General features: G+C 32.9%; 2 protein-coding genes across 6 annotated transcripts; one reads left to right on the forward strand and one right to left on the reverse strand.

Annotated features, from left to right (window-relative positions):
- Positions 1-2,636: 2,636 nt before the first annotated feature.
- Positions 2,637-4,402, reverse strand: LOC121225018 (uncharacterized). Of its 4 annotated transcripts, none has more exons than XM_041108685.1 (3): positions 3,906-4,402; positions 3,773-3,816; positions 2,637-3,069 (listed from the first exon to the last, which is right to left on the reverse strand). In XM_041108685.1, the coding sequence occupies exons 1-3, from the start codon at positions 4,280-4,282 to the stop codon at positions 2,924-2,926; spliced, it is 567 nt and encodes a 188-aa protein (XP_040964619.1). In that variant the 5' UTR covers positions 4,283-4,402; the 3' UTR covers positions 2,637-2,923. The 4 variants fall into 4 exon arrangements, with proteins under 4 accessions (XP_040964619.1, XP_040964618.1, XP_040964617.1 ...); XM_041108684.1 differs by having other exon boundaries at positions 3,773-3,828; XM_041108683.1 differs by having other exon boundaries at positions 2,639-2,990.
- A 1,412-nt stretch (positions 4,403-5,814) lies between these two features.
- Positions 5,815-6,893, forward strand: LOC107894734 (uncharacterized). 2 transcript variants are annotated; one of them, XM_041108686.1, is made up of 3 exons: positions 5,815-6,325; positions 6,395-6,454; positions 6,534-6,893. In XM_041108686.1, the coding sequence occupies exons 1-3, from the start codon at positions 5,952-5,954 to the stop codon at positions 6,613-6,615; spliced, it is 516 nt and encodes a 171-aa protein (XP_040964620.1). In that variant the 5' UTR covers positions 5,815-5,951; the 3' UTR covers positions 6,616-6,893. The 2 variants fall into 2 exon arrangements, with proteins under 2 accessions (XP_040964620.1, XP_016675461.2); XM_016819972.2 differs by having other exon boundaries at positions 5,816-6,325; positions 6,417-6,454.
- The last annotated feature ends 5,904 nt before the right edge of the window (positions 6,894-12,797 follow it).

Raw genomic sequence — 12,797 nt, forward strand, 5'->3', positions numbered from 1 at the left:
ATTTAAAATAAAAAACGTAATACTTCAAACAATATGCATTTTACTTATTCGGCCATAGTACAAAAACGAATAATTATATTGTATGATATGATAATGAAATAATGTAAAATCGCTATATAAATAGAACATTAGAATAATATATAATAAGTAAATGGGGAATACTATAGTAATACTAATGTAATTAATAATAATATTAATGATCAAATCATAATAATAATAAAATAAATAAGATAATCTTAAAATAAAATAAAATGGAAAATGCATGATGAAAAAAATATAAATAAACATGACATGAGAGTGCCAAAAATAATAAAGGAATAATAAAATAACAAGAATAAAAATTAAAAATAAAATAATAATGACAATAATAATAAATGAGCAAAGAAATGCACAAATAAAAGGATATAAACAATATGATTTTTTTAAAACAAAAAGAAATAAATAAAATAATAAAATAATTTGTAAAAGGGTTGAAATAAAATAGCAAAGGATAAAACTAAAATTTAAATGAAATATTAGGGTAAATCAGAATAAAATAAATAATAAAGGGGGTAACTTGTAATAAAAATAATAATAACTAGATCGAAATTTAAATGAAATTATAGGGCGTAAATTGTAAATAGAAAATAAAAAAAAACTGAATAGGGGATCAAAATGAAACACACTAAAATAAACATGGGCCAAATGGGAAATTATCCCAGAGTTCCTGGACACGTGTCCTTCCCCAGGGGGCAGCAATCGAGGGATCAAATTGCACAAAAACATTAATAAAAGGGATAAAATAAAAGAAATAATAAATAGCAGTAGGACGAGATTGAGAAATAGTGAAAAAGCGGAAGGACCGAAAGAGTAAATAAACCCTCAGTTCAAAAACGCACGGATCCTAGAGTTGGATCAGGTCGGGCCATGGGTCGCACCAAAACGACGTCGTTTTGGGCATTTAGGGCCACTCCCAAAACAATGTCATATTGGAATCCTATATAAGTAAAGAAAATTCCAAAAAAAAATTCACACCAGTTAAAAAAAAACTCTTCAGCCTTTTTTTTCTTCTCTCTGAGCCCTCTTCGGCTGGCCTTGGCTCCAGCAAGTCACCGCTGCGCCGACCACTGGTCGCTGGCGATAACTCCACCGTCCACGGTGCCCGAAAAACCTAAGCACCCTATTTTTTGTGTTTAGGCTCCCACAATCAAGATCTGGGGTCGGTGCTCACTGAAGACCTGTCGATGGCCTCAAAAAATGCGGAGGACGCTTCGATTTGCAATGGCAAAATATCGAACGCCAAGTAAGTTTTTTTATTTTATTTTTTATATATAGGTAATAATAGATTAAAAAGAAAAAAAAGAAAAAAAAATAAAATATCACCTTTGAATTTTTTTGATTGCTCTGTTTTTTTTTTCTATTCCAGAAAAAACCCTTTTTACAATCTATTTTTTAGGCTATTCATAGCCGATTTATAATGTTATTTTTATATTTTCTCTACTGTTCTTGTTGCTTGTCTGTTCTTCTTTCTCTTTTTTGCAGGTAGTGGTTGACGGCGGTGGCAGAGTAGTTGGTGGTGGTAGGTTAGGGTGCGGCCGCTAGGTATTAGGGTTTTTTTCTGAGAAAAAAGTTTAGGTCGTTGGCCTTATAATTGGGTCTTAGAATTTTTTTAATTTTGGCTATTTAGACTGTGTATTTAGGCCTTATATGTAATTGGACTGGGACTGTTTATTTTTATTTTTATTTTTTTGGTTGTTGTTTAGGGCCCAGAAAATTGGGCCCTTACAATTATCTTTCTAGGTATTTTTTTTAAAATTTCACTCAAAAACATTAATCTTTAAAAATTTTTAACCTATTCCGAAATTATTAAGAAATTGATTTAGTGGTAGAAAGAAGAATAAAAGTTTATTAAAAGGGATAATAGCAACAAATCTCCCTGTATTTTAACAAAATTGTTAAAATAGAATAACAATTTCAAAACTTTAATATATAAAGATTCAAACTTAATAAAATAACCCTAAATCCGTAGGGAACACGTAGCTTCAATCTAACAACTCCAAAACATATCACATTCAAGAAAAAAGAATCCAAAATAAATAAAATTTTTTAAAAAAAATTCGTTTTTCCAATATTACAATTAGAAGCTTAGAACCGAGCAAAATTCGGTTTGAAAAAAAAAAGAATTCAAGTCAATTAAAAGTAATTTTTAAAATTTATATATTTTAAAAAATTATAAAGCTTTTAAAAAAATTTAAAAAATATATAAAGAAAGTTAAAAAATTAAAAAAATAATTTGCGTGACATAAATAAATTAATTAATGATTGAATTATATGATACTAAAGTATTTTTTTATTATTTTACTAATATTTTCAAATATTTAATATTTTAAATTTATATGCTCTAATGTGAAATTAATTATTCTATAACAAAATTTTAATTTGACATATTTATTTATATTTTAATTTAATTTGAATAATTACAATTAATAATTTGACACGAAATTCATTTCACTCAGCTCGATTCGATTTAAATTTTTTTAAAATCGAATTAAGATAATAAAATAATAATAATAAACTAAATTAACGACTCAATAATTTTCTCTCGATTCGATCAAATGTTAATTCCTAATTACTAGACAAAAAGTGAACTCCAAAATATATTAGATTTAAGAAAAAAACCCATTTGAATCAATCAAGAAATGTGCAGAAAATTAAGAGAGAAAGAGAGGGAAAAGATCGAAACAATAAAGTAAAAGAAACTCTCTTTGTGGTTTGAAGCAGATGATAGAAATGGCAAAAAAAAAGTGAGAGAACTCAAAACTTAAAAAAACCCAAACTTTCAACCAAGAAATGGAACATGCAAAAATAGCTCTTGAATCGACGGTCCCAACTGTGAAGAACCGTGTCTAGCCACGAGGAAGCTACGGCCGAAGTGGTGCGACCATCATATGGCAAAATCGATGGATTGAGGTAGTTCTCCATGGATTTTGAGTTTGAGATTGTATCCAGTCCTGGAAATAGGAAAAGGGGAAATAAAAAGATCATTTTGATGAAGAGAAGTAAGCCGGAAAGGCACCTGCAGCAACAAAACTGGTGGCAGAAACAAAGAGAGAAAAAAAAGTTTAGAGAGTTTAGGTTTGGGTAAATAAAATTTGTTCATAAATTTTATTTTGTTAAATTGCCTTATAAGAAAATGAAATGGTATAATTGTTTTAATTATACATAATGCCACATGGCAGCTCATGATTGGATTACATGTCATATAATTTCAGTTTTTAACATCAGGATAACAAATTAAAAGTGCATATATAAGACATTAAAGCTTAGGAGAAATTGTTGTCATTATCCCTTATTAAAAACATGTTATATAAATGTTTTAAGACATGTGCGAAATATATGTGAGTGGGGCAGATGAATTTATGTAATATTTTGAGTAGAAAAGAGAGGAGAGATCCCAATGGCTCACATCTAGTTTTGCTAAAGAATTATATGCATACTAAATCAATGGTATACAATCTTTGTGAAGTTCCCATTTCATCCAGTTTTGGTTTCTAAAATCTACACCAACTCAGTTAATAGTATCTCATTCTAGTTATGGGGACTTCAGTCACAGCACATCTGCTTAATTCTTCATCACTCATCTCGCTGCTCGCCTTCTGTTGCTTCCTCCCCAACTCCATAATCATTGAAATATATTTGATGATAAACCACATGAAGTCCACAAACTTTTCTATTTCTAACACACGATTATGTCTAATACAATTCATATGCTACTAACTAACAAAGCACTTACTTGATCTTCCCATAAACTGGGTTGGTGGTGGCGGCGACCTTTCCCTGGTGAGATAACTAGACCAAATTAAGTTCGTAAAATTGTCAGACTATGGCGAAACATCCAAACACCGACAACAAATAACGATGAATACCGTTGCTTTTGGCCACTTTCGTCATTTCTTCCATGAATATCTGAACTTGATCCTTCGTCTTTAAGAGACCTTGTCTTCGCCTTTTTCAGTTCCGAAGCAGTTTTTTCGTCTAACATGGCATTCGCTAAAGAATCAAGAATTAAAGCAATATCGGCTTCGCAACCCTCCATAGTCGCAGTTACTTCATTATCCTTATCCTCTGGACTTGCTTCTTCTTTATCTTTCTTGTCTTTCCCAATGCCAATTCCTTCAAGAACCTCTCTTTTCGCGTTTTCCAATTCCAGAGCAGCTTTTTCATGAAACTTGGCATTCTTTAAAGAAGCAAGAACTACAACAGGATCCCAATCCTCCTCATTATCACTGCCTTCGGACTTCATGGTTCTACACAAAAGAAGAAAGATTTAGCTAAGAAATCAAGGCTGGTTTTCTTGGTGTATGAAAACGATGATGCCGCAGCCCACAGTCGCTTGCAGATCGTAAGAGGAAGAACTGGACAATTAATCGCTTTGATGATCATTTTTATAATAGCAGAGGCTTTAATATATTGGCAAATCCCAGCATGCCGAACAAGGCCCATATTCTACGACGCAGATTCATTTTTTTATTAATTTATATTTTTAAATTTTATATATTTTCTAATTTTAAAAAATATATACACAATATAATATTTTATAAAAAATAAAAAAATATTGATGTTGAATTAATCTAGACCAATGATTGTCCATATTTAAGATTCATTCTTTATGTAAAAGTGGTAATGTTCTTACCTACTAATACCATATAAAAGCATGGGTTTTAACCCCACCAAAGCTAAATGCTAAACTTTTCTTTTGTGGTGAGATGCTTCTTAAAATCGGTAAACTCGTTGGGCTCTCCTTAAAGTTGAGAGACAAAACTCGGAGTTAAAATAGAACATAGACATTTTAAATATAATACTTCCACTGTTTGAAGGTTCGACCAACTATTCAACAAATAACACTTCAAAGACTTTGTAAGAAAAGAATTGTAATTCACATATTCTCGTATTTTTATTAAAATTGATTGGAGCTTAGATTTCGGAAAAACAATTTGGCCCAATCTATTTTAGATTTTATATAGTTTATATTTATATGTAGAAGGTAAATTATCAAGATAATCACTCTAAAATGACTTTACTTTAATTTTCTTTTTGTCAAGTGTAGTACTCTCATTAATAAGTATTTTTGGTCATTGTGCCTTTAAAACTCAAACAAAAATGTTACTGGGATGCCACGTATTAAAAATAAAAGGTAATTTGGAAAGTATTTTAGAACCCTAAATCTAAAATAAAATCAAACTTTAAACTCCAAATTAAACTCTAAATTCAATGGATTTGAGATTTAAGATTTGAATTTGGGTTTAGGGCTTCATTTTGAGTTTGACTGAGGGTCCTAAAACACTCTTTTTCTCAAAAGTTATTCCAAATTTCGCCTTTGTTTTACTTCTTTTATGTTTTTAGTTTACATGTAAACTTATTTTTTTTCGACTTTTATTTTAATACGTGGATCCTAGCCAATTTCTGTTTAGGTTTTAAGGGAATAGTGACTAAAATAGGAATATTTATTAACCATAGTGCTATATTTGATAAAAAAAATTAGAGTGATCAAATTAAGAATAAAGTAATTTCATCGTGACTATCTGAGTAATCTACCCAAAAATATATCATATTACAGTATAATATTATATTCTATTAACTTATCTATATATTTTAAAACTTAAAAGAAGTGATTAAATTATTATTAGCAATTAATGAACAAAATCATTGTGAGGCTTGCTGCCTGGGTTGTAGAGTATGGGCTCTTGTTAGGCATGCTGGGTTTTGCCAATATATTAAAGCCTTTTGATAACAATTCCACCGTACGTTCCTCTGCCATTATAAAATCATCATCAAAGCAATTATCAATTCTCGAGTTCCTCATCTTCCTCTGCATGCGACTGTGGCATCATCGTTTTGATACACAAAGAAAACCAGCCTTGATTTCTTAGCTAAAACTTTCTTCTTCTTTCTTTTTATTTTTGTGTAAAAACATGAAGTCCAGAGGCAGTGATGATGAGGAGGAGGATTGGGATCCTGTAGTAGTTCTTGCTTCTTTAAAGAATGCCAAGTTAGATGCAAAAGCTGCTCTGCAATTGGAAAAGGCGAAAAGAGAGGTTCATGAACGCTTGGGCATTGAAAAAGACAAGAAAGATAAAGAAGAAGCAAGTCCAAAGGATGAGGATAATGAAGTAAGTTCCACTGTGAGAGGCTGCGATGCTATTTTAGTTCTTGCTTCTTTAGCCACTGTGCAGGTAGATGAAAAAACGGCTTCGGAATTGGAAAATCTGAAAAGCGAGTGTCTTAAAGGCAAGAAAGATAAAGAAAGACCAAGTTCAGATACTGATGGAAGAAATGACGAAAGGGGGTACTTAATCATTATTTGTTGTCAATGTTTAGATGTTTGGCCATAGTCTGATAAATTACAAACTTCCAGTTTGCTTTTGTTATCTTACCAGGGAAGTATCGCCACCAACGCAATTTATCGGAAGATCAAGTAAGTAGTTTACGTTTAATTTCATTAGATATATATGCATTAGAAATGTATATTTCATTGAAACCAATTGTTGTTTCAGGAAGAAGCAACAGAAGGCGAGCAGTGAGATGGGAGATGAGGAATTAAGCAGATGTGCTGTGACTGAACATCCCATGCCATGAAATATTATTAATTGACTTGGTATAGAACGTATGTAGAGTTTAGAACCCAATACTGAATGAAATTGGTTTCGTAATTCGTAGATTTAATAAAATGGGAACTTCACGACCATGGAGGGAGTATGCATATAATTCCTCCTCTTCTGATTCTTTAGCAACTCTCTTTTACACATGGTTATGTTTCTCGTTGTAATGGTGACTTGTTTTGGCTTTGACCCCAGGATATTCTACTCAAAATATTACACAAGTTCCCTTTTAATAAAATTTCCGACCAAAAAAAAGTTCTCTCTTTTACTTAATAAAGTGTTGTTAGTCCAATTCTCATTGAAATTTGTAAAAAATTTTGAGAGAAAATTACTTCTTCTCCACGCCAAAAGGAGCCATTTATATAAATGATAAGCATGGAAAATAAATCCCTCAATAAATTTATGTAAATCCCTAACTTTAAGAATAAAGTTCCTAACTTCTCTCCTAAATATATTATTTACATATTTAATAGATATTTACATATCTAAATATATTCATTGATTTTTCCTAATACCCCTTCAAGTTGGTGCGTAAAGATTATGAACCCCTAACTTGCGTAAAATATACCCAAATTGTTGTGTCCCCAACGCCTTAGTAAAGATATCAGCTAGTTGCTTAGAGCTACAAACGTAAGTGATTTGAACATGTCCATGTTGAATCTCATCACGAATAAAATGACAATCAATTTTAATGTGCTTTGTTTGCTCATGAAACACGATATTTGCACCAATTTGTAAGACTATTTGACTATCACAATAGAACAACATAGGATTAGAGTGAACAACACCAAGAGACCCTTTAACCATTTCAATTTACACACAGTTGTAGCCATGGAACGATACTCTGCTTCAGCAGAAGATCTTGATACTGTATGTTGCTTTTTAGTTTTCTAGGAAATAGGAAAGGTGCCTAGCATAACAAAATACCCAGTGAGAGATCGTCGCGTTAAAAGACAACTTCCTCGATCAAAGTCACATTAACCATATAGTCGTAGATCACAATTAGCTCGTAAAAGTATTCCTTGTCTAGGACTTCCCTTCAAATAATGAGCCACGTGAAAAGTTGCTTCCCAATGAGCTTCCTTTGACTGATGCATAAATTGCGCCAAGATATGAACACTGTAGGATAGCTCAGGTCGAGTGAGAGTCAAGTAAATCAATCTTCCCACCAATCTCCGATACTTCTCCGAATCTGCCAAAATAACACTCTCTACCAAGGCTAAATAATGATTTTGTTCGATAGGAAAACCAGATGGTTTAGCACCCAATAGCTCAGCTTCACTAATAATATCCAAAGCATATTTGCGTCGGTAAAGAAAAATCCGTTCGTGATTCCATGCCACCTTTACGCCCAAAAAATATTTCAATGTCCCCAAATATTTCATGTGGAAATAATGGCATAAATAATCTTTAAACTTTTGAGTGGCAACACTATTATTTCCCGCAATAACAATATCATCAACATTCACCAGTATAATCAATTATATCTTGTCTCAATTCAAAGTAAACAGTGACTAGTCAGACTGAGATTGAAGAAACCCATACCGCTTTAATGCACTTGTCAACTTCACAAACCAACACCGAGGGGTTTGTCGTAAACCATAAAGTGGTTTATGTAATCTACAAAGTTTGCCAGTCTGTTGAGTGACAAAACCAGGAGGCATCTTCATGTACACCTCTTCTTCTAAATCTCTATGCAAAAATGCATTATGAACATCCATTTGATGAAGTTCCCATTTTTTTGCTGCTGCCACCGAAAGAAAAGTACGAAAGGTCACCATTTTTGCTATAGGAGCAAAGGTCTCACTATAATCAATTCCTTCAATATGATTATTTCCAAGAATTACCAATCGAGCTTTATAACGTTCAACTGACCCATCTGAATTATATTTGATTTTGTAAACCCATTTACTCCCTATAGCTTGTTTTCCCGATTGTAAATCTTTCAAAGTCCATGTCCCATTAGCCTCAAGAACCTTAATTTCTTCCATCATAGCTTATTTCCATTGAATATCTTTTATAGCCTGAACATATGAGGTAGGCTCCCTTTCGGCTGTCATGGCTGCTAAAAAAGAACAATGTTTTGGAGAGAATTTGTCACCATTTACATAATGTGCTATAGGATAGAAGATACCTGAAGACATGATTGGTTTGGATGAACAAACAGATGGGCTTATTCACTATACAATATATGTCACAAAATCACGCAGTCGAGTAGAAACTTCTTTAGCTTTATGACCATGCCTAAGTTGTTGTTCTTGAACAAATTCACCCGAGACTTTAGTTACACCACCTATCGTCATTATCACATTAAGTCACAGTTGAAATCTCAAGTACTTCACTTTCTTCGTCCTTATTCAACTCACCATCAGCATGATTGGTGATTCCAAAATAAGCACTCTGTACTAGATTTGGTCGTGCACCTTCCTTACTAACATCAACAAATGGAAATTCATTTTCAAAGAACACAACATCTCTTGATACAAAATACTTTCCTGTATCAATATCATAAACTCTCCAACCTTTTTTTTTCCCAAAGGGATATCCTATAAACACACAACATTGACTTTTACTGGCAAATTTATCTTTTTTCTTATTCAAGTTTCAAACATAACAAAGACATCAAAAAGTTCAAATATGATTATAACTAGAAGGTTTACCAAACAAGATCTTATAAGAAGTCTTTCCCCTTAATAGTTTAGAAAGTGACCGATTGATCAAATATCTAGCCATCAAAACACATTCTCCCCAAAACTTGATAGGAAGATTGCACTGAAATCTTAAAGCTCTAGCTACATTTAATATATGGCGATCATTCCTTTCAACACAACCGTTTTGTTGAGGTGTTCCAACACATGAAGTCTGATATAAAATTTCATTTTTAGAAAAATAGCCTTTCAAGCACGCAAATTCAGTCCCATTATCAGTTCTAACTACTTTTACATTTTGATGAAATTGTCTTTTAGTCATAGCAAAGAAATTATGCACGACAAGGTCCACTTCTGTTTTTTCAGTCAACAAATATATCCATACACCCTTAGAAAAATCATCAAAAATGGTAAAAAAATACTAGGCACTACAAGAAGCATTAACATGATAAGGTCCCTACAAATCACAATGAATTAATCCAAAGTTTTCATTTACTTTAGTGTCACTATAAAAAAAACTTCCCTTTTTTCTTAGCTCTCAAACAAATGTCACATGGTTTATTCTTTACCAAAATATTACTAAGTTTAATCTGAGGAAGAAATTCAACTATTTTTGAAGATGGATGCCCCATCCTCCTATGCCATAATTCAAAGGTATGAGTAGCCTTGTATGCTTGGATTGATGCTACAAACTTCAAACAATAAAGCCCTTTGCGTTGTTCACCCGCTTCAATCATCATCCTTGAGGTGCGGTCCTGTATAACACAAATTTTATTAGTAAATTGGACATCACAATTAGATTCATCAACTAACTATGACACAGTTATCAAATTGTAATTCAAAATTTGGAACATAAAGAACATTGTCCAGTTTGATATGTTTTCCTAAACAAACTGATCCCTCATTCAATACTATTACCTTTTCACCATTAGGCAAACCAATTGGACATGCCTCAATTTCTTTCAAATTTGTTAAAATTCTAAAGTATTTGTCATATGTTGGGAAGCACCCAAATCAATGATCCAACTCAGATCACTCTTACCATTCAACTTTTTGCTAGTACCCGATTTGCACGTGTTCAACAAATTGAGAAAGAGTGTCCATTGTTCAGCTGTCAAGGCCCAAGAAGCTATGCTTTCTCCTATTACTACCACTAGTGATGATGGTTGCCCAATTGTATGAGTTGTATTCACTTTTGGTGTATTACTATGTCATTGCCCTGTACTCTTGTTCCCATTGTCCACGTCCACTCTCTTTGGATCAGTCACCCCACCATTCTAGATATCCAATGAGTTGGAAACAAGTTTCAGAATCATGTCCCTTTCTTTTGCAATGTGAGTAAACAATTGATTTGTCTCTTGTTTCTGTTTTATACTTTCAGCCTCCTGTCTTAACCTGCACTGCGAAACTTACAACTTCTCCATGTTCCTCCTTCCCTTGTGAAAATTTTTTAATGCATTCTTTTTGGGACACCAACGAGTATGCCTTGTTTAAGTTTGGCAACAAACCTGTGCTGAAAATATTGGAACGAACAGCTCCATATAACACATCTTCTAACCCCATCAAAATTGATGAAGCCTTTCTTCTTCTCATTTCTTATTGAATTTAGCTGTAATATTACAATTGCATTTTCCACAACAATAAATGAGAATCTACTTCATAATTCGCGATTTCTTTCTATATTTGTTTCAATTTCCCACAATAAGTCACAATTAGAAAACCTCTCTGTTTGCAGTTGGCAAGTTTGCCTTAATCTACTGAACACGAGGTCCATTAGCAATATAGAATCATTCTTTGATATCCTCCCATATATCCTTTACAATCTACATATAAGTTATAGTAGATCGCAAGGTTCGCTTGATTGTGTTGAGCATGCATGAAATCAACTTAGAATTTACAGTCCACTAATCCTCCAATTTAGAGGAATCATCATTAGGTTGTTTAATCGTTCCATCAATAAATTCGAATTTCTTCTTGGCCCTCAACGCAGTTCACATCGCTCGAGCCCATTCATAATAGTTGTCTCCTTTCAACTGCACCTAAGTAATTATATTACCATGATTATTGCTTGAAGTCAACACGTAGGTGGAAGCAAGTTTCTTGCCCTCGCTATTCATGACTATTTTGTTTTTCTTTAGCTCTGATACCATGTAAGAACTTTTTAGAGAAAATGACTTCCTTCTTCTCCATTAGTAGGCAAAAAAGAGCCATATATATTGTTAGAATCGACCCGATTAAGCAACAAGTAACAAAAATAGCGGAATAAATTGAGAAATTAAACACAGAAATTTAACAAGGAAAAACCCCTCCAAAGATGATAAAAAACTACGGGCAAAGACAATTTTACTATAATGGAAAAAGAATGAAGAGTACAAAAGATAAAGATAAAAAACTAAACCCCGAAAAACCCGAAAATAAAGAACCCTCAAAACATAAACACAAAATTCTCTAAATTTGTTATGAGTTCTAATATCTAATGGATGTGTTTTTTAAGGTTGTCAAAGAACCTATTTATAGGCTAAATTAGTGTCAAATAAACTATGCTAAAAAATGCTAAATATATTATACTAATAAATACAAAATCTTCTAGAAAGAAAAATATATTTTGTTTAACTTGACTTGCAAGCAATCTCTTAGAATTTGGGTCACACAACTCTAACAATCTCCACCTTGACACGAATTCTTACAACGCCATCTTTGTCAAAGCCTGCCACAAGCCTATCTTGAATTATGCAGGGAATTAACTGAGTCGAATCTGTGTTTAGAAGTTGGAAGACTTCTAGCCTTTGACTTATGCACTGCCAAATCAAAACTAAATCGAATCTGATTTTCACGAACATAGTGCCCTAACTTTTCAAAACCTACATCCAAAATAGAACCTCTCTTCAACGAAACGGTCATACCTTTTTCCCTCCTATGACCAAGTTGCCCCCGCTCCAAATGAGTTGACTTCGACTCCGTAACGGACGAGGGACGTGAGATTTCATCGGTCACTGTAAAACCTTCTAAAATATAAAACTGATGGTTCTTTTACTTTTTAACAAAACGAGAGCTCCACAAGTTACTTTAATGCCGCTCGACTCGACGTTGATTCTGCATCCTTTCAAGTCTAAAATACTCAAAGAGATGAGATTCTTTCGTAAATCAGGTACATACCTGACATCTGAGAGTGTTCTAATCATCCCATCGTGTGTCCTAATTTTAATAGTACCAATACCAATTACCTTACTAGTTGAATCTTTTCCCATACACACAAATCCACCTTCAACCGAACTATATGTAGAGAACCATTCTCTATTGGGACATATGTGAAAAGAACATCCCGAATCTAGGACCCACTACGACGTGAGCTTGGAGTTATCGTTCATTGACACTAACAAGAAATCATCACCGCTTTTATCGGCCAAATTAGCACCAGCTACATCTTCCTCGTTACTCTCAACAGCTTTTTTATTTCGCAATTTATAACAATCTGCTTTGACGTGACCTAACTTTTTAAAATAGTGACACC

The sequence above is a fragment of the Gossypium hirsutum genome, chromosome D13 (assembly GCF_007990345.1).
Source record: "Gossypium hirsutum isolate 1008001.06 chromosome D13, Gossypium_hirsutum_v2.1, whole genome shotgun sequence".
NCBI classification, from domain to species: Eukaryota; Viridiplantae; Streptophyta; class Magnoliopsida; order Malvales; family Malvaceae; genus Gossypium; species Gossypium hirsutum.